The sequence below is a fragment of the Arvicanthis niloticus genome, chromosome 20 (genome assembly GCF_011762505.2).
Source record: "Arvicanthis niloticus isolate mArvNil1 chromosome 20, mArvNil1.pat.X, whole genome shotgun sequence".
Taxonomy (NCBI): Eukaryota; Metazoa; Chordata; class Mammalia; order Rodentia; family Muridae; genus Arvicanthis; species Arvicanthis niloticus.
In genome coordinates, this window is record NC_047677.1 from 25,947,772 (window position 1) to 25,975,553 (window position 27,782).

At 51.8% G+C, this 27,782-nt stretch overlaps 1 protein-coding gene across 1 annotated transcript in view; it reads right to left on the reverse strand.

Annotated features, from left to right (window-relative positions):
• Positions 1-27,782, reverse strand: part of Cdh23 (cadherin related 23) — a 382,247-nt gene that overhangs the window by 144,965 nt on the left and 209,500 nt on the right. Inside the window, exons 12-13 of the mRNA XM_034524155.2 lie at positions 20,163-20,312; positions 19,588-19,746 (exon numbers count right to left, since the gene is read on the reverse strand). Coding sequence (XP_034380046.1) covers positions 19,588-19,746; positions 20,163-20,312 — 309 coding nt within the window. The remainder of the gene's footprint in view (positions 1-19,587; positions 19,747-20,162; positions 20,313-27,782) is intronic.

Genomic DNA, 27,782 nt, shown 5'->3' on the forward strand with positions numbered 1-27,782 from the left:
AGCATTTCACTACAGGCCACAGATTTTTACAAGTATTTCCTATGCTTTCTTCATTCTACCTCCCCAATAGCTCTGCAGGATCCCCATTCTACAGATAAAGGAGGGACCTGGGGCTCTGTGAGGTCAATTAGCTTGCCCAAGGTCACACAACCACAGTGCTGGGGTATGGAAAAGGTGGCTGTAGCCTGAGCTGTTAACCACGTGCCTTCTGCGAATGGAGGAGGGGATCTGGGTGGTCCTGGCCTTGAGGAGTCAGGTGTCCCCTATAGGCAGGGCTCTCCTCTTGTCTCAGTGGCTCTGCCCCTGCTTGGGTGTCCTTCTATCCTTGACTGAGAGAGGAAGCTTGTATAGATAGCATGGGCTTGGCTCTTCCAAGATGTAACCCCTTAGCCAGGGGGCTGGAACCTGGAAGAGGTGCCTTCCACTGACTTCCAAAGAAGGTCCCTAGCTCTGCATGCTTGAGCTTGGTCTGTGTGGGTATCTTAGACATGACCTGAAGGGAAGGGGTACTGTGTGGTCTATCATCTGACATCTTTGCTGAGGGTTCCAGGCATCCATCCTGGTTAAAACAGGTGCCCTCTGACCTACCCAACCCCCCAGTATACAGGCCTCCCTGTGCCTGTGGGTCCAGGGCTCACAGTAAGCCTAGCATCCTTGAGGTATTCACAGGGACTCCCCATGCCAACAGGGAGCAGGTCCTCACACGCGCTCCCTGAAAGTGCCCTCGTACCCACCTAGTATTCTCAAAGAGCCTTTCTGACTCACCTCCAGTAGACGAAAGTGTCCTAGCTCAGGATACCTGCCTTGCCAGCACCCTCTACACACACACACACACACACACACACACACACACACACACACACGCGCGCGCGCGCGCGCGCGCGCGCACCACAGCCATCCCTGCACCTCCCTGTAGGCTCCTGATTTGGCCTTGTCAATGCTTATCTGCTATTGCTGAGTCTTAAGCCACTGGTTCCCACTTGCTTACATCAGCCCAAGATGGCCGTACTCTGGGCCTCCTTCCAAATACAGCCACGCCCTTCCTGGATGCTGCACTCAAATATCTGACTCTTTTCCTGCTGGGACAGGAACCCCAGAACACCTCAACCCCTTTTTGTAGCCTAAAAGCTGACCCTTACTGTACCTCCTCCTGTGTTGCCTCTTTATACATAGACCCTTTCTCTTTGAGTCTCAAACAGACCCTCTTCCTAGTATCCTGGCATTTCCTTGTGTATACTTCCAGCATCTCTTTTTTCCTCTCTGTCTCAGGCAGGCAGAGACCTCCCAGGTTACTAACCCTGAGTCATGTAGATCATACACACACACCTTCATCTCAAGAGCTCCCATCAGCCCCTGAGGTCCTCTCCCTGCCTCTCCCAGCCACCTGGACATCTCTCCCAGCATGCCCATCGGCGCACACAGTCCTCATCCAACACCTGCACTCTAGTCACGCATGTACATCCAGACTCCCTGCACGTGCGTACAGGGACTTCAGCTCTGAAGCACGGCAAGCCCAGCTGCTAGGCTACCTTGCAGGCAGCGCTGGGTCCTAGGAACCTAGCAGGTGTCGAGTGCGGTTCTGCTCCCATGCACAGATCTGCAGAGAAGGGCACCGGGCACAATTTGTTCAGGAAACAATAGCAATGTTTGACATGTCATAAGGATTGATGGAGCAGAAATTTACATGCCAGAATGCATTTTTAAACAGATCCAGCGAGCCCCGGTGCTGCACGGCAATACTTTACACATTCATCATCACCCAGGCCCCTTGGAGCAGCTCCGCAAATCAAGTGAGAATGTTGGGCACTGTTGAGAAACTTTCCCCATCACCCACATGTAGGACGTGGGACTAGAGAGGCTGGTATGAGTGGGAGAGGCTCCGCTGGCGGGACCCAAGAGCACAGAGCTTTCTATGTGCTCCCCCCATGCCACAAAGGATGTGGGTCGAAGGTTATAGCCAGGAGACAGCCCGGCTCTCTATGCTTCTGTGGCGATGCATAGCACATTGGGAAATTTCTTCTCCAACTCAGATGGAGTGTGGTTGAGGGTGGGGCCACAGTAGCCATGTGGTGGGCAGAGCTCAGTGTGGCAGGATGCTGTTGCTCTGAGAGATATGGTCTCCCGGGGGGGGGTGGCCATATCCACGGAAGAAGAGCCACTGATGGTATTAGGACCCTGAGTGATGAGACAGTGGGTGGTCCAGAGAGCAATGGAGCCAGGGGGTGACCACAGGTTACAGGGGAGATAACAGATGGGCTGTGGGTGAAGGGGAAAGAGATATACATACTCAAGGACGTCTCTGGTGCCTCATCTGGGCTTTCTGAGCCTGTAGGAAGTCTGGAGCAAGACCTGTTACTGAGGATGCTGGAGCTGGAAGCCCAGAACCCCCCAGTTGGAGAGCGTGAACCAAATGGAAAAGCTGGGGAAGGTGTGCAGATTGCTGGGAGCTGCAGAGAAAGGAAAAGGGGGGCTTCTCTCCCTGTGCCCAGTGGGGATCCAGCTACTGCTCCGTCACCCTTGCCCATAGCCGACATTATGATCATGGCACTGAAGGCTACAAGGCTTTGGCACCTCTCTCCAGGCATGTTCCTAGAGTGGCTATCAATGGTGCAGTGGAATCAGTATTCTAATATATTTGCTGTCCCCACCGGGCTTTCTGATGTTCCAGGGTGAGGAAAGCACTTGTCCCTGGAGTTCAGGGTGATGCCGGCACAAAGTTCATCTCATCTAACAAGGACTTGTGGTTAAGCACCATCTTGAAGATACCACTTCAGGATGGCACAGTCTGTATTCTGCCCAACTAAAAAACCTAGGCTGGGGTCTGCGTGCTGCCCAGGTACCAGAGCCATCTGCCCACTTCCGGGTTGCTTCCTACCAGCAGATCACCCTCCACCCAACCTTGTGACCTCTACCTGTCACTCAGTCCTCAGGCTCCTCCCAGGTATGGCTTGGTCCTAGATCATTAACCTGGGACCAGCAACATCCTCTGTTAGGAAGGTTCTTTCCCGGCCTCCTCATCGTCTGCAAACTGTTTGCCTCTGTTGGGTTCACTCTGGCTGCCTGGGAGAGCAAAGGCTCCTGGGATAGAAGCTGAGAGAGGTTTAGCATGGCCCAGGCTGGGGCAGGCAAACAGCATGAGGTGGGAAGGTCTGACTTGCTGTCCTGAGCCTTCTAGTTCCCTAGAGCCTTCTAGGATCCAGGGGGCACCAGCCCTTGAGGCCTTGCCAGACTCAGCTGAGAAAAAAGTGTTGATAGGTGGTGACTTAGAAGGCCCTACCTAGCAGAGGCAAGCCTAGAGACTCAGATGCCGAGCAAATGGGTTTCTCAGGAGGAAAGATTGACAATGAAGGGGTGAAGTAACAGACGAAGGAGAAGGAAGAGGGAGGTGAGAGGGAGGATCCCTAGCCCTCAGTACACTGTCTTATCTACCCTGAGCATCTGTTTCCTCAGCTGTGAAATATGGACAATAATCCACCCTGAGCCTCAGTTTCCTTATCTATGAAATGGGGACAATAGCAGTAGCCATCTCACGAGGCTGTGCTGGGGGTTGATGAAGACAATTCACGGAGGGTGTTTTCTGCTGTGTCTGGTACAGGGGGACAACTTTCCAATGAAGCTAACATTGGTAGTTTTTTGTTTTTTTAAAGCGTAATCTCATGTATCCCAGGCTGGCCTCAGATTTGCTAAGTAGCCAAGAGTGACCTTGAACTTCTGATGCTCATGCATCTATTTGGTGCATGTGGTGCTGGGGACCGAACCCAGGGTTTTGAGAGAGCCAGGTATGTACTCTGCCAAGCTTCATCCCTCTCCTCCCTATCCTGCCCTCAGGACACTCTCCAAGCTTCTCTGTGTTCGAGCATCCTCAGCCCAGCCTTGCTGATTCCTGGACTGTGCAGCAGAAGTTGGGCCAAGAAGAGGAAGATGTGGCGCCCACCCTGCTGGACTATCAAAATGCCAGTCCCACAGGCAGGAAGGGTGGCTGGCAAGGGTTGGGGAGGCATTGGTCTGACATGTCTGTCACAGATGCGGCGCTGCTCCTGGGTACCAGAGTGACTTGCTTTATTTTCCTTTGTTCTAAAAATCTAGAAATAAAAATTGATGGGGGGGGGGGTGGGGAATCCAGCTCTAAACTTAAAGGAGTTGTCGTGGGGAAGCAATTACGCCATGTCAAAGGCTGTCAGGGGCACGGGAGCCGAGTATGTCAACTGCCTGGCAGTCCCCAGGGACTCTTGTTCAGTGGTGGTGGGAGGGGTCTCCAAGGCAGAGGGATAGCCAAGAATGTGGGCCAGGCGCCATGCACGGCATTGTCTTTAACAACCTGACATCAACCTTGATGAGAAGCGGTGAGGTAAGGGGTCCAAGGTGAAACCTCTTCTGGTATCGGCCAGCTGGAGGCCAACAGAATGGTGTCTGCTGGTGGCAGCCAGCTGGAGGCCACCAGGACTGTGTTCCCCTCCTGCTCAGTCCTTATTGGTCCAGCACTGTTGTGAGAGATGTGTATGTGCTGACATTTTGACTCTGCTCCTAACATGGTCCCCACTTTAGGGATGAAACAAGCAAGCTTCAGAGAGGTTAAGCAAGGCATCGAAGTCACACAGCACTGCCGAGATTCTCTGATGGGGTGGTCAAAAGGCTTGTATAAGGAATTTCAATTTCATCTTTGTGTGTGTGTGTGTGTGTGTGTGTGTGTGTGTATGTGTGTGTGTGTGTAAGAAAGGAAATAGGTTTACCAAGTACATTACAAGAGTTAGCAGACTGGCAGAAACGAAGAGACTCTGCGTTTTGTGTGGTGCACGTGTGCATGCATGTGCACATATGTGCTCGTGTGTGCATGCATGTGGATGGAGGGCAACCTTGAGTGTTGTTCTTTGGGAGCGTTACCCACCTTTTTGTGTGGGTGCAAGGGATTCCAACTTAGGCCTTCACATTCGCAAGGCGAGTACGTGCCGTTTCCCAAACCTGCCTCCTTTTTAAGACAATCTCAGTGATGACAGTTTTAAGGCAGTAGATGGCTGCTTGTTTATGCATTAGGCACACTCAAGTGAGTTTGTTTGTCATTTTCTCCTCATTATCATGTCTGTCTTCCAGGCAAGTCACTAAGGCCCCAGGGAGACTAAGTGACTTGTTAAAGTCAGTGGACCGCAGTTAAAGTCAGAATTTGAACTCGGGTCTGCTAGAGATCCTGTTTCAAATTGGTCATGTGATTCAGAGAAGTCATTCTCTGTCTTGTGCCCCAGTTCCCTTCACAGTATCAGGAAGGGGGTTTTTCTAGCCCTGTCTGGGATGTCTACGGTTCTGGCCTTGCTAGACTGGCAAGTCAGCCTTCCCAGTCAAGGTTCAATATGAATCTGCACGGTCACCAACCACACAGGACAAGCAATGATTCTTGGGAGTGCCAGAGGCAGCCTGGTCTCTTCACCATGCATCTACTACCCATGGTGGTACAGTCCCTACAGAATGGACTCACTGTGGCTGGAGGTTAGGAGTCTGAATGGTGTGACAAAGAATGGGGAGAGGAGGCCCTGCAGAAAGGAAGGGGTCATTCCAGGTGGGTCATTCCAGAAGATGCCATGGTCCTGGGATAGATGGTGCAAGGCAGGGTTGAGGTGAGATGGACGGTGGGTGGGCTAGGGCACTGGGAGAAGATATGAAAAGCCTCTAGGTTACACTGCTTGTCCCTACGTCCCCAGCACAACCTTTAATCCAGCTGTCCCTTTTGTTATCTATAACACACATCTGAAGGTGATGAAATTTGTCAAACAATTGCCCCTCCAGACATGTCTACATCCTTATTCCAAAGGTATGTTATGTGGCCCTGGAAACAGCTTTGGCAGGTGTAACTAAGCTAAAGATGAGGTCATAGTGGATTATCTGGCTGGGCTTTAAATCCAATGACAAGTGTCTTGGCAAGGTACACTTGGAAGGGGCAAGAAGGAAGTACGCAGATAGAGGCAGAGGTTAGAACTGCCTGTCTCTAGAGGCTTGAAGAGTCTCCTCCCAGGAGCCCTCTGGAAGGCTTGCCCTGCTCCTCCTATGCTTTGACGGGAGCTAAGGAGAAAGGCCAGATACTTCCTGAGACCTGCCTACTGAAGGCCACAGGTGAGCATGCAATCATTCGGCAGCAGAGTTGGGCTCCAGAGCTACCCAGGTGGAGCCAGGGGCCAAACAGGACCCCCAGGACCCAACACCAGATACGAATTCCCTGAGATAAGACCCAATTCCTGTTGTGACTCAAGACCTCTCAGTGAGCCTCTATGTCCCTAGACAGAGGGCTTGCTAAGGGGCAGCTCCAGGACACCTTCCTATGTATCACACTACTGGCGACATCACTATCACAGGGCCTGGAGCCAGCACTCATGCTGAGTATCTGGGCCAAGAGTATAGCATCCAAGAAGAACACTCATGGACCCTTCTCAGAGGAGGACACTGGGGCCCTTCCCACATGGCTATGAGGCATCTCCTAAGTGCCTGATAGCCCCAGAAGCCACAGAGCCACTAAAAATGGCTCTAAGCTCATCTCTGGGCCCTGGGTACCAGTTTATCCAAGAACTTGTCTACCTTTCCCTGTGGGCTTTTGTTCAGAAGAGGCAGCAAGAATGACAGGGGAAGCCACCTCTTCAGAAGCTCCCCTCACTTTCTATGGACCAACACTCTTGTCTCCTGGCCCAAGCTGGGGTGGGGCTTGGCATCCATGCTCAAATCTCCCAGCTGGATCGTGCTCATCCGCCCAAGGCTCTAGTGGATGTCACTTCTGGAGCAAGCTGCCTGCCCACCACCATTGTTTCCGGTGGCTTCTGAGGGAGACTGACCTAGGCGGAGTCCTTAGGCTGGATGGGATATGGCAGCATGCTTGCTGTTTCCTCAGGTCCCACAGCTACAAATGGCTTAGTGTTCTACAATCAGCGACCAGGAAGACCAAGAGCTGAGCCCTGGTTTGTCTGGCTTTCACATACACATAGCAAAGGAGGAGGAAGAGGAAGAGAAAGAGGAAGAGGAGGAAGAAGAGGAAGAGGAGGAAGAAAGAGAGGAGGAAAGCCCTCCTTCAGGCCTTTCACAGACTCTTGTCTCTCATGCCCTTAGGTCTGAAGAAAATACGATTGAGTGACCTTTTTTTTTTTTTTTTTTCCCTCAATCATATCTGATCACCAAGCAAAGCAAACTGGACACAGAAAAGCCATTTTCCTGGGGATATGGGAGGGGGACTGGCTGGGCAGTGTGAGACATCTGTAATCAGAAAGACTTGGACCTCTCTACAGCCGTTATCAAGCTGGGCTTACGTGGTAGAGGAGAGGTGTGGGGACAGACACATGTCCAAGGCTTAGTTAAGAGGGCCAGCATGTGCCAGGAGATGGGATGGAAGAGAAAAGACAGTCCAATCAACCCCCTGGAGGAGCAGCCTATCCAGGGCTACAGCTAGCCCACTGGGTCCCCTCCCTGAATCATCCACTCCCTACCCCCACCTCTGTGGGCTATCTAGGTGACAGGCAGCCTTTTAGACAAGTGGGAAGCTACAGAGGGGTACCTGGATGTTGGGGGAAGGGGACTGATGATCAGGGCCATGCCCTCTTTCCGAGGTGATTTGACGCATGAGTGACATGCCCCGTGCCTGCTGTCGTTGGTGGGTGCTGATTGGGTCAACACATGTCTTTGCTAATGAACATATCGATTCTACATTCTCTTGTTGGCTCACTGAATGGCAAGCCTCACATCTGATAGATTAAATACGCACCCGATTGCCTGCCTGACATCTCCATCACTCCACCTGCCGAGCCCTAATGGATTTTACAGTCCCACATGACATGAGAAATTAAGGTCAGAGTTCATGGTTGGTAGTGTGTATCACCCCAGATCTGAGCTTAGCAGGGATCTCTAGCTCCCAGCCCTTTACTCTTCTGAGTTTTTAACCCAGGGCTGCTTGGGGATAGGATCTTGTGCCTGTTAGGAACCAAGAAACTGTCCTGCCCCAGACTCATGACCTTTAGGTTGTCCCCGCTCTCCCCCCTCACCCCTGCCCCCTCCCCAGCTAGCTGTCAGAATAACCTAAAAGACTGGAGAAGTCCAGTACTCTAAACCCAGCCTAGAGGACAGAGGGCTCGGACATCCTCATTCTGCAGACGTTGAGAGAGGGGGATTGAGGCTTACAGAGCAAAATGTCCCCCATCATTCAACCAGTCCAAGACCCCAATCTTCTAAATTCTAGGTTGCAAGGGCTTTGTGCACACAGTGGGAGCCCATAGGGGACTTCTGTTCAGTCTGGCCTCTCTGCTGGTGGGAAGACCACTGGCAGGCAGGAGCCGGTAAAGAGGGTAAAGCAATCCACTTTGGATCTGTTATAAAAGGTGACAGCCATCTTGTGGCCTCATTAGAGGTGTGTGTGTGTGTGTGTGTGTGTGTGTGTGTGTGTATGTGCATACATGTATATGGAGGCCAGAGAGGTCAACCCTAACTGTCATTCTTGGGTGGAAGGAGGAGGTGGTAGGGGAGGGGAGGCTTGCCACTTTGGTCTTTGAGATAGTCTCCCACTGACCTGGAACTCAAGTAGACTGGGGTGGCTGGCCAGTGAGCCTATGTTATCTGTCAGTCTCTGTTTCCCCATGCCTCTAACCAAGTATAGGTTTATAACCATGCCCACTATACCAGCCCCCACCCCCAGTTCTTAGAATTGAACTGCAAGTTTCTGTACCCCAAAAAGAAGCACAATTGAGTCATTTCCCCAACCTAGCCCTAGGTTTTGGCAGCTTCACAGGGAGGAGTCCAATCTCCTCAAAGAATCTTTAATATTTCTTAAGGGAAGACTAACCATACCCTAGAGACATAAGCTCACACCGCCTCCACGGCTGACATCTGGTCAGTGTCCTTCTGTATAAAAACAAGGCAGCTTGTTTTGCCCTTAGTAGGGATATGATGGCTGACACACATGGAAGGCGCTTTGTGGAGGAGGAAGGAGAGTACGTGGAAGAGCTACCACCCGACGCTTCTCACCACCATATTGCATTTATATGGCTGACAAACACACCTCAGTATGGTATAAGCAATTGTTGGGGGGAGTGTGTTTCTGCTGCTGGCAGCTATACTGGCCATTGCTGGTTCGAGGTAAACACCATTCAACGTCGCAGCTCAGCTGTAGCAGGATCAGGATAAAGCTGGTGGCCAAAGACTGGATGAAAATCTGTTACCATCACCATCACCATTCTATGGCAGAGCAGGTGTGGTGTTCTTGGGCCAGCCCTCCAGTAGCTGCTCGTGAAATCAGTCTAGTGTAGGTGTGCCTGACTGATGGCCCAGAGCCCATCAGTGTGGCCCAACAGAAAACCATAACCTTTTAAAAAACATGATGAAAAATTATTTTTGTGTGTACGTGTGATTTTTCCCTCTGTAATGTGATTGTGTGTTTCTCGGGCATGGATTTCATAGGTGAAAACGTCATGTTGTAATCTCATGCAGCAGAAGTACACGCATGCTTCTGCAACTATGTGTACCCCTCCCCCAATTCTTCCTCATCCAATGAGGTCTGGGGAAGCCAAAAGGGTAGACACTACATTCTAATGAGCACACTTTTAAAAAATTATGCACTGTAGCATAGAATAGAAAATACTGGGGCATCAGAACATGAAGACATGTCCTGGGGTCAAGAAATTAAATGGCCCCTGTGCCTTTAAGCCCAGCCAATGGGAGGCAGAGGCAGACAGATTGTAAATTCAAGCCAGCCTGGTGTAGACAGTGAGTTCTAGGCCAGCCAGGGTTATATGGTAAAATCCTGTCTCTGAAACAAAACAAAACAAAACACAACACAACACACCAAAGCAAAGTCTGGAAATCACTAGGTAAGTCAGCACCTAAAGGACTTCCTAAAGCCACACTTGCAGAAAGTATGGCTCCCGCCCCTCCCACAGCTACACAGCTGGGTCAACTCTGAGCCGAGCCCCCAGCTCCACTTCTCCCAAACACACCCCACCTATCAGTCTACCTCGAGCCGTTCTTCCAGCCGCTGTCTAGACAAATTCATCTGAGGCCCTGGTTGGTCTTCTTGACTAATATTCCAGTCTCCTCCCCCCACCTAGCCTGGGAACCTTCCCAGCTCCCAGCCCAGAGCTCCTTGACAAAGGCCTTTGGTTTGTGGTATTTATGAACGTGCACCAGTCCTGGCCACGTTTACAGCCATCCACTGTCCCTTTGCCCACGGGGTCCATTTTCTTTGCTCTGGTGTTCTTAGTACAATTGCCTGAGCAAGGACCAATCAGTGGCCAGCCTACGGAAGGGTGACTTCTGGGTTGAAACTCTAGGTGCAGGAGGACCGTCTGGGGGCAGGTGATCACAGGCCAGCCTGAGAGGTAAGAGAGCACTCAGCTGAGTCCGTTCATTTTTCTAGAAGAGGATACCAAGGTCCCTTGTGAGGGACTGCTCAAGGTCACCTGTGGGTAGCCCTACATTTGCAGAGCTCAGGAACTACAGTGACGCTGATTAGGAAGTGGGGTGGAAGGCTTAGGGTTGACACAGGTGGGATTAGACTCTTGGCTCAGGTGATTTTCCGAGAACCATCATCAACCAGGCCGGTGCACTACAAGAGCAGAGGTGGGTGTGTGTGTGTGTGTGGGGGGGGGGGGGTCGGGGGATCCTGGCTTTATACCCGAACACAGCCCAGGAGCTGGAAATCCCAGTGGCATCCTTCCTCACTTCCTCCTCTCCAGCAATCCCAGCTGCCTCCCTGCTCAGAACTCTCCTGAGCACCTTGCCCTAACTTGGAACTCCATCCTATTCTGGTTTTAGGATATTTAGATGAAGACGATAAACACAGTCCGGAAGCACTGAGGCTTGACAGCTAGAGGAACTCCGACCTGTCAATCACTTCCAGCAGCTCAGCCTACGAGGCTCGGTTTCCCCCCACCACACATATTCCAACACACAAACTCCAACAGGACATGAACCAAGTGCCTACTAAAGAGGTCCCGAGGGATAGCCTTAGGCATCCTTCAAAAGGAGGGACCCGTGTGTCCACAAGGGCTTCTAGGTCAGCTTGGGAGCTGGGCCAGTGACCTGCTATTTCCTGTTTTTATCACCTTACCTCCTCCTCTCCCCCCTTCTCCCCCTCCCCAGGCTGCAGATAAAGAATTCAATTTTCTTTTAAACGGTGGGGAAATTGGAAGAGATTTTGTTCTGTTTAAGCACAGCTGGAGTCTCCAGTCTCTAGGGCTTCCAGAACAAGGAGGTCAATTAAGATGCCAGTGGTAAAGGTTGGAGGGAGGGGTAGGGGAGGGGAATGGGGAATGGACCTGTGGGAAGGGCTGATGAAGAGTAGGGGGGTGGGAGGGATTCTAAGTTACCATAGCAGGGCTGTCTTCCCAAGGTTGACCCCCTATCTTTCGAGGGATTTGGTAAACTATCCAGATGGGGCCTACCCATTGGGCTGAGGGAGCAGACTCCCTTGACTAATAATTCACGCTGTGACTTCTGCTGGCAGCTGTATGCCATGGTAGAATCAAGTTGAACGGAAGCCATCAGAAGCAGGGAGCTGAGCTGTTCTAGAAAGCCTGGGACAGCTGGTGGACACCTCGAACAGACATTAGGACACTGGGTCAGCTCTAGGATCACTTGCTCATTGTAGACCCTGGACTGTGACCCTGAGGAGATACTGAGAAGGTAGGAACCCTGGTCTGTCATGGCATAGAGCATGAGTCCAGAATCCAAGGAGGCAGCAGCCTGCCCCAGGATCCTGCTGGGAAAAGAGAGGCGTGATTGCTGCCCTGTCTGTGGGCCCCATGGGCCCCTTTCTCCATGAAGGTATTGAAGACTCCCAAACTTGGGAGACCATCTTGGGAAATCACGGCCACCCAAAAATCTCAAGACACCGTACCTGGATGCAATCAGCAGAGGTTTATTAGGGAGAGTTGGCTAGCCAAGGTCAAACTGCTTGCCCACACAGGAGCAGAAATTTGACAAAAGACCAGCAAGTTGAAGGGCTTTTTATAGCACGGGGTGGAGAAAGGGAGGAATTTTCGAGCGGTTACACATGATTGGTTGCTTTACAAATTTTGAACATCAGCAGGCTGTAACACTGGGAAGACCTGGGGGGGGGGGTAACCAAGAACAGTGGAAAGTTAGCTAGTTCTTGGAACCACCCAGATGACTTGCATTTCTCTTTGTGGTCAGGAATGTGTCTCCTGCTTTGGGCCTTCCCCACCCACAGGTGAGTTCTCTTCCCTGAGGCTTGAGGAATGTTAACCTAGCAAGTGTCCTCTGGCTCGGGGATAATGTACTCTTCCTGGAATATATCCCGGGGCAGTGAAGACCTGAAATCTTACATTCAGTTCCCCTTTCTGGAACCTGCATTCTTTTGCTCAGGTTTAGGGGTAAAGAAAAAGCCTGTATATATTTTATAAAATGGTCTTTATAATTTTTCACTCTACAGTACCTGGTCAGTTGAGGAAGGGTGGCACCAAGGTGGGTTTGATTGACAGGTAAAACCCAGATCCCAGGTGAGCTGGGGGAGGGATTATGCAGGGAGAAAGGTGACCCCCACTTCCCATCCAGGCAGCAGAAAGGTCCCCCTCAATTCTCACCATGCTCTCCTGTAGCTGATAGCTCACCTTCTACCCTGCCTGCTTCCACCTCTGTCCCCTAGTCTTGGTTCCTAGCCTTCAGCCTGCCTCTTTGAAGCCCTCCCTGCCCTCAGAGGAATCCTCAGAAGATGTCTGGATGATACCTCTTTTTTGGGCTGAACTAGAAGCCAAGTCCTAGACAGGGGACAAGACTGGCCTAGGGTCACACAGAAGGTCAATACCTGGCTCATTGGGGCATCCAGCCCAGGGACGCATTCACACTTGAAAAAAAATTTCATTGACTGACTGAGTAACCTAGAGTAATGCTGTTTACCATCTGTGCCTCAGTTTCTCCATAAGGCCTTAGGCCACTCGTTCTCCTGCCACACACCCCCAGCAAGTTTCCTTAGATCCTCCACTCACTTACACAGGACTCAAAGCTACTGTATGTGCAGATCCCTGAGAAGAAGCCTGTCAGGGAACAGGAAAAGGCCTGGGGGAGGGGGAGGGAGCGGGAGCATGGAAGGAGAGATGGGCGTGTGCTGGAGGGCTTCCTGTTGGAGGTGGGCACAGTGGGCTGGCTCTTACAGTCAAGAGGATGGATAAACTGAGGGAAGGCACAGCAGATACTGGGACAGGAAAGGCTGAGAGTCTGAGGGAGGATGGAGGGCCTGGGATGCAGGAGAGCAGGTGTGAGGGCTATCGTTAGGGCCTGCTTTGCTGAGGCATTGAATGCCAACCCAGGTCCAGAGTGCTTAAACTCAGCTGCCAGCGAGTATCTAGGGCAGGGGTCCTCAACCTTCTTAATGCCTCACATTGACATTAAAGCCCTTTGAAACACTGCCCCATATTGTGGTGACCCCCAACCATAAAATTATTTTCATTGCTACTTCATGATTGTAATTTTGCTACTATCATGAATCATAAATTATAATGTAAATATCTGAGATGTGGATGGTCTTAGGAGACCTCTCTGAAAAGGTCATTCAACCCCCAAAGGGGTTGTGACCTACATGTGGAGAACCCCCGGTCTAGGGGCAGCTAGGATGTCCAGTTTCTCCAGGAGGGTCCTGTGGAGGTGAGCCCTACCAGTCCCAGAGGGTGTCTGTATCTCTGGCCACAGAATCCACAAAGTGTAAGGATATGGTGATTTCTAACAAGGCAATCAGCCCAGAGAAAAGCTTCATGTGAACAGCAGGAGTAGCCATATGCTGAGCAGGCAGGAACTGAGGGTTAGCTGATGGTTGGCTGGCAGATGCAGGAGTGGGCAAGAGCTGTGGAGAGCTCCTGAGTTGCTTTTCTTTTTAAGATGTATTTATTATGTATATAGTGCTCTATTTGCATCTACACCTGCATGCCAGAAGAGGGCACCAGATCCCGTTATAGATCGTGATGAGCCACCATGTGGTTGCTGGGAATTGAACTCAGGACCTCTGGAAGAGCAGCCAGTGCTCTTAACCGACGAGCCATCTCTTTGATATGCAGGGCCTGCACAGCAGGAGCTGAAGGGCTCTGTTTAAACAGTGGGGAGAATTTTAGGTTAAGGCAGTACAGGGACCTTTGAAGTCCAGGTCCCTGAGCAACTGTACAAGCCCCACACCCTGCAGTGTGGGGCTCTCTGCTCTTCCAGGAATCTTGTCCCGTCCCCCTGGCTCTGCTAGCCTCAACTGTGTTTGGTGCCTTGAGGCTGTGTGTTGGGTTCCTGTGCCTGACATAGGCAAGAGCTCTGTGTGCAAAGGGAGGAGACCTGGAGGCTGGGGAGTCAGAATGGAAGGGTGGGGGGGAGGTAGAGCTCAGTGCTTTCAAGTTGCTTGGGCAGCTGAGGATGACAATCAAAGCTGTCACCCACCCAAGGCACTCCATGCTTGAGCTGTTCTGTCTCTTGTTTAAAATTATGCATTTGTATGTGTAGGGGTGTTTTCCTGCATGTATACCTATGCACCGCATGCATGCCTCATACCCATGGAGGCCACAAAAGGATATTGTATACCCTTGAGTTACAGATGGTTGTGAGCCACCGTGTGCGTGCTGGGAATTGAACTCAGGACCTCTGGAAGAGCAGCCAGTGCTCTTAACCACTGAGCCACCTCTCCTGCCCTGTCCTGTCTCTTAACTATGACATGATTATTAGTCCATCACCCCCACATCACATTGTGGAGTCTGTGGGACCAGGACACAGCTGAGCACCTACACAGGGTCAGGCTCAGCCATCAGCAAAGCTAGGACAGGAACCTAGGTCTCCGGTTTCAGAGCTCTGTTCTCAGGCAGCATCCTCCTGCAGTAGTTGATATAGTTCTAGAAGGTCCCCCACTGAGGCTATGGAGCAATGTGTTCTCCTCCTGGGAACAGAAGGATGGGGAGGACCTGGGGTGAGTTTTAGGGAGCACCACCTGAAGTAGAGGCAAGAAATGGCCTTCTCAGATTCCTTGTCTTGGCTCTAAGTTCAATTGCTTAGGCTCAACAGAAGGAGTGGACAGGGCATGGAGTCCCTGACCCTGCAGGCTTTGTTGCTGGCATTCATAGAGCTGGGAGCCAGGCCTTGCAGCTGATAGGAGAGGCCCGCTGTATTAGAAGTCTACCCTCAGAGCCTGACTGTACAGCATAGAAGTTGGCCTCCACCAAGGACAGCCTGGGGCAATGATAAAACTTCCCCTTTTCCTTTGGTATCTGTGAGGAGGAGGAGGAAGAAGAGGAGGAGGAAGAAAAGGAGGAAGAAGAAAAGGAGGAAGAAGAAGAGGAGGAGGAAGAAGAAGAGGAAGAGGAGGAAGAAGAGGAGGAAGAAGAGGCAGAGGAGGAGGAAGAAGAAGAAGCAGGCTGCGGAGGCAGAGAAGTCAAAGAGCATAGGGACTCTGTGTTAACAAACAGAGTGGAAAGGCCAGCTTGACTGGGGAGAATGTGGTTAGTTCTGGGCTCAGGAAGTCTAGGTCATCATGGGCTTCTTCCCCAAGTTTCCAGACAAGAGGCTGGAGAGAAAGGAGCAGAGCAGATGAGAGGCTCCAGAGGCAGTGGGCATATGGGCTTTGGGAGGGTGGGACTCTTATAGCCAGGAGTGAGACTCACCAGCCAGGGAGCTACCCCTGCCTCTGGGGCTGAGTGAAATGGAACAGAATACCTTCCTTGCATGTCACTGGGGCCTATAGAGGCTCAGTGACTGCATTGCTGGGGCAGGACCAGGACACCAAGGGAGACACCTAGTGGGGACCTATGCTGTGGGGAAACTCTGTTGAGAACACTGGTATGACCTGGTATGACCGGAGCTCTCCTGAATGAGCTGAGAATCTGCAGGAAGCTCTCCATTCACCTTTACAACCGCCCTCCTCAGCAGGAAGCACCCCCAGGGCTCAGAGGAAGAAACTGAGGTCTCACAGCTTGTCACTACCAAGTCTACCATAGAAAACCTAACGCTTGCCCTCAGCTCTCGGGGTGGCAGATAAGCCAACCATAATATAAGATGCTATGTGTATACCCCGTTACCATTCATGCCCTAGCATCATCCTGGTGGCCAAGGTAGCACTTCTCTCTCACTGTGTAGAAAAGGAAGCAGAGTCCCAAAGAAAGTGGCCTGTGACCGGAAAACAGGAGTCTAGTTCCTCCTGGGTGACTTACGGCCCAGAGATCACAGAAGCGTCATCTGAGTGTACTGGAAGACAGAGTGAGACAGAAGCCTGCTTTTGCCTCCCTGAGGCCTACCTGTCTGTAGCTGGGAGGTACTCTGCACTGCACAAGGTTACAATGACCCTCCCAGTCAGTCAAATGCCGCCCACAGAGAACCCGAAAGGGCATGATCAGTCCAGTGGGCTTCCTGGTGTAAATGCCAATTTACAAGGAAGAGAGACATTTGAGGGCTCTGGCCTTGAAGAAGCAGGACTCCAGCCCCGTGTACACCACACCCCTCACCACAGGCCCTTTGCACATGCCGGTCTGGTCTCCCTCTCCAGAATGTCCTCCTCTCTCCTTGGTTATCTGGTAATGTCTACTTTAGTGCTTCTTTCTCAGAGAAGTCCTTGACCCTCATCAAGGTCATATGCCCCATATCCACTCTAAAGGACACAGGACTTGGTCCTCAGAGGCCATCCCACCCAGGCATCCCCATCATCCTTGTCCCCAGCACAAGTGCTTTGGGCACTAGGTCTGGCAGCAGCCCCAGGAAGTATTCCTAAGGGATGACCCAAGCAAGCAACCAGAACTGGGCTCAAGGTCATACTCTGGCCTCCGGGTCCCTGCTCTCTAACACAGTGGAGAACACGGCATTCTGCAGACCTCTAAACAGGGCTCCAGAAACCCAGCCAGCAGAGAAATGAGAGGCTGGGCTCCATTGGTCCACCTAGGATCCCCAGACTCGTGGCCACAGCTAGCTCCCCCTGGCTATTGTCATGCCATGGTTTCCCCAGCACAGGTGGCAGGTGGGGGCTGGGCAAACCCCTTGCAGCAGGCTCTGCTCAGCCTGTGGTGCAAATTAAAACATCTTCCTTTTCCTTTATAATTTTTTTCTTGACACAACTGCCCATGAAACATTTTAATAACACCATGGAAAAGGTCAGGGAAAAGGAATTTTACGGTCTTTGAGCAGGCAGCTGTAACGGTGGCCACTTCAGAGGCAGGCAAACCTAAAGGGGGTGGGGCCAAGATCTAAAGGGGGCGGGGCCAAAATAAGGGTTGTGCTTGAATGTGAGGGTGGAGGCAGGGCTGTGGTCAGGGAACACCATAGGCCCAGAGCTGGGTAGCACCTTGGGGTGACAGAGAGCTGACAGTTGTGGGGGCCACTCATGGCTGCATTTGTAACTTCCATCGCCACAACTTTGGGTCTGTCATACCCATTTTTCAGATAAATTTAGTGAGGCCATGAACACAAGCTTAGAGGGACAGGGACGAAGCAGCCCTCAGCAAAAGTCTGAGACTGAAATCCACAGCTTAGCACCACGTCTAAGAGCCCCACAGCTTCGTGGTTCCACAGTCCTGGAATCGGGACGGTGAGGCTGGGGTGGTGAAGAGTGAAGGCAGCGGATGGCCATTTCTGACAGCCATGTGCAGAGACCGTCAGCAACCCCAAGAAAGGCAGGGAGGAGAGCGAGCGGGACTAGAGGCGGTGTTAGGTAGGTCTGTAGCAGACTCGGGCCTACTGACGCTCTGGGAAAATTAGCTTGAAGGGCTTAACTCATGGTCACCAGAGACTGACAGACTATTCAGCTCGTGCCCCAATTTCAGCCCTAAGGTGTTCCAAACTCTTCCACCATCTACAGCAGAGGTTCTCAACCGGGGGGTCCAGACCCTCCTTGGAAATCAAATGACCTTTTCCCGGAGGCTGAAGATCAGAGATCTTGCATATCAGATGTTTACATTAGGGTTTGTAACAGTAGCAAAATTAGGAATCGGCAACAGAGGAATTTCATGGTTGGGGGTCACCACAACACGAGGTCACAGCACTGGACAGGTGGAGAAACGTTCATCTACAAGCATTGCCAAATACAAAAAGAATTCTGCTCCCAGCAAGGACTCCAGGAACAAGTGCCCTGCTACCACCCGGCCTGAATCACAAACGAGAATTCTTTGTCACACAGTCCTTGACCTATGCACATGGCCACTGTCTCCTGCCTGGTTTTATCTCAGACTGGCACCCTTCCCTTTGACATTCCATGGTGTGTGTGAGACACATATTGGAGCCCAGGAGGCTGGAGCCTTTTGTACATCTTGTTGGGTTGGACCTAGGTGGTTAGAGGAGGGTCCGGGAGCCCAAGGCGATGGGTGATATATTGCTCAGGCACTGCAGTAAAGACTGGGGGAGCCCTGGGCTGGGAAGCAGTGGATTCGGAGAACAGCCGCAGCAGGCTCAGGGTTTCCATCTGACGACCTGACTAGCTAAACATCTGTTTGAAATATTAATAACTGTCAGATGGAAAGGCCTGGGGGCACAATGTTGCTCCAGACCATCTGTCTGCAGAGTAAACACACTTCAGGGTGGGGGAGGCCCCCCCCCCCCCGCAATGGCAGGCAACAGCAGCTTGGAGCAAGACATGGCAGCAAGGCCTCTGTGGGCCTCTCATTCATAGGATGTGGTAACCTAACATTTATTGACTGCCTGTGATGAGTCGGACCCTGGGCATCAGCATCTACCCTGGGTAGCAGCATCTACTGTATTGACCTGCTCGGCGGCCGCTTCAGCTTTATAATGCATGCTCCTTTTACATCGTCAGCCCATATAATCCAAATAGAACCAACCTCGAAGGGCTAGCTCTGCTAAGGAAAGTGTGACCCATAGCTGGCATGTCAGAATCATGACACTTGGTGCCAGGACGAACATGTTGAGGTCAGTTCTAGGACACTGGTTGGGGCTACCAAAAATTTTTTTTTTCTCCACTAGCATTGATAAACTGGTAAGAAATCTGGAGTTACCAGGCAGTGGTGGCACACGCCTTTAATCCCAGCACTTGGGAGGCAGAGGCAGGTGCATTTCTGAGTTCGAGGCCAGCCTGGTCTACAGAGTGAGTTCCAGGACAGCCAGGACTACACAGAGAGACCCTGTCTCGAAAAACCAAAAAAAAAAAAAAAAAGCTAAGCTGGCTACTAATGACAGATTATTGTTTCTATGAACACCTGGATACAGCCATGCCTGAACTAACTTGTAATGTCAAGTTAAATGAGCTGATACTTTCTGCCTCTTGCAGTCAAGAGCCTCTACTGGCTTACACACAGTAACCTTAGGTGAGGATGGGGGCTTGTCAAAGGTCAAAGGGTTCCTAGGCAGCTTCAAGGAGCCTGCTGTACTCAGAAACAGAGAGGGTCAGTCTCTTCAGAGATGGTTCATACCCAGTCCATTGCTTACATGGGGTTTCTAGGTCTCCTGGACCATCTGGGATGCATGCCTTTTGGGGAAAATAAAGAAAACTGAAGTATCCCTCTCCATTTTATTGCTCCACTGGCTGGTCCATTCTCCCTTTTCCAAGAAGGGTCTGGATACAATCATTCACCAACCAACACGCTCTGATACCCAGATGCGCAGTGTCCCTGGGGATATCCAAGAGCTTATGGCCCTCCCGTGGACATGGGGACTTACCAGGACTGTCAGCACGGAGGTTCCCACGGTGATGTTCTCATACAGGCTGACATTGTAGAGGGGCTGGCTGAAGATGGGCCGGTTGTCATTCTCATTGATGAGCGTAATCTTCACCTTGGCATAGCCCACGTGGTCGGGTACGCTCTCGTTGGCAAAGAGCTGGGGTTACAGAGCAGAGGTGCATGAGCGCCCACGTATCTCCCGAGCTTTCGCTGTCTCCCATGAGACCTCTCTGTGCTTTGGCTGGTTCTAACCAGGAGCGTCTGCTAGAGTCAAGGCTGATGCCAACTGTATTCTATGGGCCCTGTCACAGGTCCTTCTTCAGGGAAGGAGTGGTTCTGGGGGCTGGACTGTGCTGGCCAGGATGGACCGCAGGGACACCAGAGACGGGTCTGGTGATTTTGCTCCTATTCCTAGGCATGTCCTAATCCTGCCATCTCTGTCATTTCTCTGGGACAGATCCCTAGGGAAATGAGGAGAGCTGGGAGGCAGGACTTAGGGGATGCTACTCCACCCTCCTTAGCCTTCCCTTCAACCTCCCCAGATGGCCCCAGGAGATGGTGAAGGAAGCTTACATCAAAGTCGTATCTGTCCACGGTCTCGTAGTCCAGCGGGATTGCCACTCGGATGCGGATGTCCGCTTTCCCTTGGACGGAGGTTGGGGAGATGATGAAGTGGTGGGAGTTGTTGCCCACCAGGTACACCTCGAACATGCTGTTCAGACCCTGTGTGAGAGTGAAGAAGACATTTGCAAAGGTGCAGAAGGTCAAGGGGTGGAGCCAGACTGAGAAGTAGAGAATACTGGAGGGTGACGCCAGCAACCTCGCTTTGCAGTGCAGCAAGGCGGAATGAACTGGGGAGGGTCTTCCCGCCTGCTGCTCAGCTCCATCTCCACCTCTAAGGCCCAAGGAGCCTCCTCTGGCTCTTTCTGTCACCCTGTGTCCCGCTCCATGCCTGGTTCATTTCCTACCTCCTGGCCCTTTCTCCACTAAGGGGTGCCAAAGAAAAAGAGGAATCTGCCAGAATTAAAACCTGCAGGGAGTGCTGAAGAGATGGCTCAATGTTTAGACAGTAGATGGGTTTGCCACCAAGCCCAAAGACATGAGTTCAATCCCTGGGACCCACATAATCGAAGAGAAGTGGTTCCAACATATTGTCCTCTGATTCCCACACGCATGTCGTGACACCCGCAGGCCTCTCCATCACAGAGTAAACAAGTGAATGTAAAATTAAAAATAATAATAATAATAATAATAATAATAATAATAATAATAATAATAATAAAAGACTCAGGGGAGATGAAGGGAGAAGTGAGAACCGGGAAGCAGAGAAAGAAAAAAAATAAATGAGGTGGCTACGGTGGGCTGGGACTGAAGAGGACAGGAAAATTGTGTTAAGAAGAGCGCTGAGCTGACATGCATGACATGGGGGTGACCGAGGAATCTAGCAAACAAAGAACACTACTGTGTTCCTCACACCCCAGAGACCTGCATTGGGGCTGCTGCGTCAGCCACACTAGTCCATTGTTTTGGGGTTCAGCGTGCAGACTTTTCTTCTACCTCAGTATTTTACCCTGCTCACTTTTCCTGTAGGTCCTTATGCATACTAGGCAAGGAGGCTCATGGGAGTGGAGGCGGGGCTCAAGACCACGTGATCTCAGCTCAGGGGGTTGGAGCCAAGGCTGAAGTGAAGCGGAGGTAGAACTTGCTGACTTGAGTTCCTGGGAACTCCTCTCCATGGGGTGTGTACCCCGTCAGGTGTGTCTGTCTGACCCTGGCTATAGATGTTTAGTGATCACCAACCTGAGATGTTTTTCTGGCTCCTATGTAACCAATCCGTCTGATGCTCCACCCGAATAGACAGGCCCCTTGTGGTTGAACACTGGTCTACAGCATTATCATGAACCTGAGATTTTGGGGAACTCCCTTCTGCTAGATCTTCATGGTGAAAGGGGACCACCAGGCATCTCTGGCCCCATGAGCCTTTCAATGCAGAGCTGACTTTGTCCCTTCCACCAGGGCAGGGATTCTGAGTTGCTACAGAAGCCAGGGGTCAGGCACCTGACCCACTGGGGCGGGCTCTGGAGCATCTTACTGGACTAGCAAGGTGAGGCACTTCTGCCGATCTGTTCTCAGAGCCAGGGACAACTCTCCTGTCTCTAGAATAGAGATTGTGAACAATATCTGGGGGCCAAGCACTCTCAGCCCCGTTCAGCCTATTCTGGGGTCACGGCAGGTTGGGAGGGCACTCCAGAGCCCCCAGCCCAGAACAGCTTCCAGGAGCCTGCTGTACAGACAGTGCTACTCTGAGCCTCTTGGACTGCAGAATTTTAAGGTCTCTCTGGTAGGATCCATCCCATCAGCTGGAGGGGACCAATTAAATGCCCGAAAGGACACTAATAGCAAAGGCAATGGAGCATGACAGTTCTAAACAGGCGACAGCAATAGCTGTCTCCTGTGAACCCTGGCCTCTTGACCACAGCACTGAGGAGCTGGGAGTGTCTGCTGAAGGTTCTCTGTTCCCACCCCACCCCCAGGCCTCTCTGCCCTCACTTACCAAGTTCTGTCCGAGGAACCCATCAGTCAAAGGCAGGGACAAGGAGGAGCCAGAGGGAGAGCCACACAGGGAGGAAAGAAGGAAAGAGAGAGAGAGAAGACAGTGAATCACTGGCCAGGGCAAAGGTGAGGGTTGAAACGGATCCTGGGATCCTAGCCTGTGGTAAAGGACAGAACGCTCAGGCCTGAGTCCACAGCTAAGGCAGGGATACTGGAGGAGAGAGGAGAGAGGAGAGAGGGTGGAGCACGAGCAAGGGAAGGTGAGGTCACAGGAGGTGTGCACATTCTTTTCTGTGCCCTCCTGCAGGCCAGGTGTCCCTAGAGTGAGCTGTGAGGTGAGGGGCCATGGCCCACACTCTGCTTCCAGAAGCCTGGAGAAAAACCTTGCTGAAATCAGCCCCGACCACTGCCAACCTCTTATTTTCCTAACATTCAGAAAATGAAGGAGGAGGAGAAAGAGGAGGAGGAACAAGAGGAGGAGGAGGAGGAGGAGGAGGAGGAGGAGGAGGAGGAGGAGGAGAAAGAAGAGGAGGAGAAGGAGAAAGAGGAGGGGGATGAAGTGGTGGAAGAGGAGGAAAGAAGAAGAAGAAGAAGAAGAAGAAGAAGAAGAGGAAGAGGAGGAGGAGGAGGAGGAGGAGGAGGAAGAGGAGGAGGAGGAGGAGGAGGAAGAGGATGAAGAGGATGAAGAAGAGGAGGAGGAGGAGGAGGAGGAGGAGGAGGAGGAGGAGGAGGAGGAGGAGGAGGAGGGAAAGCTAGAAACTTAGGAAATGTTCCAACTGTTTTGTGTCACTCCCCAGAGGTGGCCCCTCACCCTGTTCTCAGGCCCTTGCCCCAAGAGGCCCACACCAAGGGGTAGACCTCTTTGTGCACAGACACTGATACCTCCATGAGACACAGAAGCACACACTTCCTCCTCTTGCAGCTCCACTGTGGGGATGGCTTTCTACCCATGGCCAGGTGCCACTGCTGACTGGGATGGCCACAGACAGCTTTGAGTGCCTCCTGCTGGTGTGGCTCTCAGCATTTGAGTGGTCTGAAGATTTGCCTTGTCCTGCCTCTAGTGTGTTTCTGTCTGTGTTGTACTTTATGGTATAGGTGTTTGCTAGTGTATGCACACACACACACACACACACACACACAAATTGCACATGTGCACATATGTGTAGAGAGCAGAGGTCAACCACAGACGTCTTTCCCCCATTGCTCTCTGTCTTTACTCTTTGAGATGGGACCATTCACTGAGCCTGAGACTTATCAACTGGGCTGGGCTGCCTGGCTTCAGGAATCCACGTGTCTCCCTCCCTCTCCTGTCCCAGTGCTGAGACTGTAAGTACACGCCACCATGTCTAGCTTTTTTTGCATATGGAGTCTGAGGATTTGAATTCAGTTCCTCATGTTTGCTCACCAGGCACTTTACTAAGTAGAGCCCTTGCCCCAGCCCTTCCTCAGTTCTCTTAGAGGCTGCAGAGCATCCCCCATTGCATCATCAGTCTCTGTGGTCACTCATCACTCTGGGAGCCTCGCACACATACTAGGTAGAAGGCAGTGGTCTCAGGAGTTCTCCATCACACCCTCTTCCTGAGGGCAAGATGACAGTGAAGACCCCTCAGAGAGGTTGGGGGAGCTAATCATGGTGGCTGGAAGATGGTAGTTGGCAAACAACGCAGGCCCAGGTTCCAGGTCAGTGCACCCTGCCCCACAGGGCAAAGGAGCAGGGTTCTGACATAGGGTTTTCCCCACTGCAGGGCCGGGGTGCAGCAGGTAAGGAGCATGTTGGCCCTGTGGTGAGCAGTATCATTACCAGAAGTGACAGGCTTCTGGTTGCTATGACCAAATGGCTAACAGAAACGACCTGAGGAAGGCACACTTTGATAAGCCTCTCACTTTGGGAAGCGTCAGTCCAGCAGAGCAGGGAGGGTTTGGGGAACAGAGTCACTCATGCCTTGGCAGCCAAAAAGCAGAGAGAGAATGCCCCAGACAGCTGTTTCTGCTCTTTATCCTGCCCATGACCTTGAACCAGGGTCTCCTGTATCTCAGGCTGGTATTCATCTTCCTATATATCCGAGGATGACCTTGAATTCTGGATCCTCCTGCTTCTACCACCTCAATTCTGGAATTACAGGTGTGTGCCACTAGGCCTAGTTTATTTGGTGCTGGGGATTGAACCCCAGGCTTCATGTCAGGCAAGCCTGGCACTCTACCCATTGAAATGAATCCCTAGTTCCCCTTTGACCTATTTTTATTCTGTCTAGGCTCTGGGCTATGGGATGGGATCATGAACATTCAGGATCAGTCTCCTCGGTTAATTCTCCCCAGAGGCTCTTTCCAGACACACCCAAGGGGTGGCGTTCTCAGAGTATGGCCCCGGTACACTTTACAGCAGCGCTGACACCATCTCTTTGGAGCGGGCTAGAAAGCACATTTGTGGGCCACATACTCCTAGGTTGATTAAATAAACCAGAGGCTCTGGAGTGGGTCCCAGCACCGTGTTGTAACAGTTCTCCAGGTATCTCAATGTGAGAGCCACTGGGAACCAGCAAGCAAGGCAGGAACAAGTCTAAGCCTTAATTAGAGTGATCTGTACTGCAGATGGGACAGAAGAACAGAGGAGGTTGCGGGAAGCACATAGAGAGAGATGGGGCACCCAGTTGCTGAGGTCAACCACAGGAACTGACTAGCCTCTTGGAAGGACAGCATGAGCTCTGCACAGCACAGCGTTTGTGTAAACCCTCAGGGTAGCTCTCTAGCCGACGCCCATCTTTTGGAGTATTCATGTGTACGTGCAGGTGTGGGTGCGTGGGTGTCTATGCGTGTGAGTGTGCACGTGCACAGGTGTGGAGGTCAGAGATCCATCTCAGGTTTCATCCTCCGGTGCCTCAGATCCACCTTGTGATCTGATGCAGTCTCACTGGGATCCTGTGGCTCACCCATGTGGCCAGGTTGCTGCGGATGGCCAGCCAGGGAGCCCCAGGATACTGTCTCTCTCTTCCCAGAACTAGGACTTTAATCCTGTGCTACCAAACCTGGCTTTTCGGTGGGAGCTGGAGATTAAACTCAAATCCCCATGCTTCTGTGACAGGCATTTTATTAACCCATCATCTTCCCAGTCCCTTCTCTGGCCTCTTGACGTCTGTGGGTCTCAGATACTATAGTCTGTCTACTTGTGCTACTAAGGTTTGCCCACTCCTGATCTTCTCTCCTGGATCTACCCCCAGGAGCTCAGGCCTGACCCCTTCCTTGTCAGGACTCTGTGCTACTGTTCTGAAGTTTCCCAGAATCACCTGGGAATCACTGCTGACCAGTCCCCACATGCTCCCCCTGTCTGTTCTGGAGGGCCAGTTCCAGCCAGAGCCAAGTGGAAACTCATCTGCAGGGATGGGCGTGTGTGAGCTTAACCCACCTTGTATGTTGACTTGGTGCAAAACCCTTTTAAATACAGCCCTGGCCTGTTTTGTCTCAACAGCTTCTGACTTTTGGCCTCAACATGTGTGACACACATCTGTGTGACATCAACATTTGTCCAGGCCCTCTACAAAAGACAGAGGACAGCTATTCAATATACACAGCTGTCATGGGAGGATTCGTCGCTGGTCCATCCTGTTCCCATGCCACAGGTGGTAAAGAAAGGGTGGCGTCCGGTACCTGTTGAGACTCCAGGACCCTCCCATTCTCACTTGTCCCTCTACAGAGCTGCCATCCTGCTGCTGGAGGTGACAGGAGGCACTTTCAGAGCCGTTAAAAGGCTATTTGGTTGGAAAGGGAGATAAAAAGAACATCAAAAGGGAGCCCGGTGTGTGTGGAGTGGACCCTGCGGGGCGCAGGATTAAAGTCTACTCTGCGTGAGGTGATCAGAAGGACTGATTGGTGGGGCTGTGGTCCCTAAGACGAGCTGCAGCCTGCTCCCAAGGCCAAGCAGCCAGGGGCTGCTGGCTGGAGACCTCTGCAAGGCTTGGCTTTATGTATCTCTTAGGAAGGATTACACACTGAGGAAATCATTCCTGTTCCCCAGCTCCTCCCGCTGCCTTTCCCCAATTGCTCTTAGTGACTACAGCCTTCCGGCCCCCTGCAGAGGGCAGCTCCTTATCAGCCAGCTGCCAGCAGAGACTGCCTGGCCACTTCCCTTAACCTTGCCCCTACCCTTAGTTTCTGGAAGGGGAGGGCCACCAGGTATGGTCAGAGCAGGCCCTGCCCTTGTTCTTTGCCACTAAGCCTGGGGAACTGGGTCCAGGGCTCTGTCCCAGTGGCCTCCTGGCCAAGTGCTAGCCTCAGTCCTTCATGGGGTGGGGCCCCTGTATTGGGCCCTCTACAAATACTGGTTCTTGAGGCTTCCACAGGAGAGGGACAGGGGACCTGCGTTGCCTGGGGTGAAGTTGGCCTGACTTCTTCAGCAAGGCTTTGTGGTCTGTTGAACATTCTCCAAACCTCTACAGGTACCCTGGTTCCCAGAGTGAGGAAGGTCTCAGTGCATCTCCCTACTCATTCCCAGGCCTCCTCCATGGCCTGAGGCCTGCAGACCAGTCCCAAAGCCCAAGCACAGATGCCTTACTATGGTTACACTGTTGCTCTCTGCTGTTGGTCACTGGCAGTGCCAGGCCAATGACCTGGTGGCTCACTTTCGCTGGAATCTTGGGCTTCTCTGTTACAGGATGTGGCTTTCTCTTTGTGGATCTCAACAGAACCCCAGTTCAGACTACTATCATGTTCCCTCTTTTAAAGAAGTAACCCTAAAAACTTGGGGAATGGCTATAGCCTACTCTGACCATAAAAATCTAGAGGTTCAATTCTGAAACTATTACAAAATATTTAGTGCCTAAATTCAAGCATTGGTCACACCCTCATGGATAAGTCTCCAGACGAGAGGATTTGTTAAGGAGGAGATAAATATTCAAAATCCCCTTCAACCATCCCTGGCCTAAACACCAAGGGCATGTTTTATTTCTGACCAAGGATGATAGTAAAACTTAATTTTCAGGGCTCCAAACCCCAGACTTCCTTGCTAATTTCTATCCCCTGTCCACACCTTCTCCATCTCTGAAGGGAGAGCAGTGGAGCCTGCCTTCTCTGACATGAACTGAATCTTCTTCCCAGAGACAAGTGGCTCCTGGGAGCTCCATGGGCTGGTGAGAGCCCTTGAGCCAGTGCGGAGACCTGGGATAAGGAAGTGGGGTGCAGTGAGGGTCCCCAGAGTCAGTGCCATGCTCTTTAGAAATACTGTCTAGAACTCAGATCTGCCACAGTGGGGAACACTGAAGTTTAGTGATTGTTAAAATCAGGGCTAGGGGAGATAGTTTAGGGAGTAAAGTGCTCGCTTACAAGCATGAGGTCCTGGGTTTGATTCCCAGCACCCATGTAAACACCACGTACAGAATGCTCCTGTAATGTCAGCAGCAGAGATGGGGGTGAGGGTGGGGGCTGGACGGAGGCAGAGAGAGGATTTCTGGGGTTTGCTGGTCAGTCAATCTACTAGAATTCATGAGCTGCAAGTAATGAATCTGTCTCAGAAAATAAGGTGGAAAGAAGGCCCCCAAGGGTAACCTCTGTCTTCCACATACATGCCTCTGCACACGCATACACCACAAACAAAAGAAGTTAAACACCCTGAGCAGTCAGACCCGAGGCCTGACCCAGGCACCCCCCCTT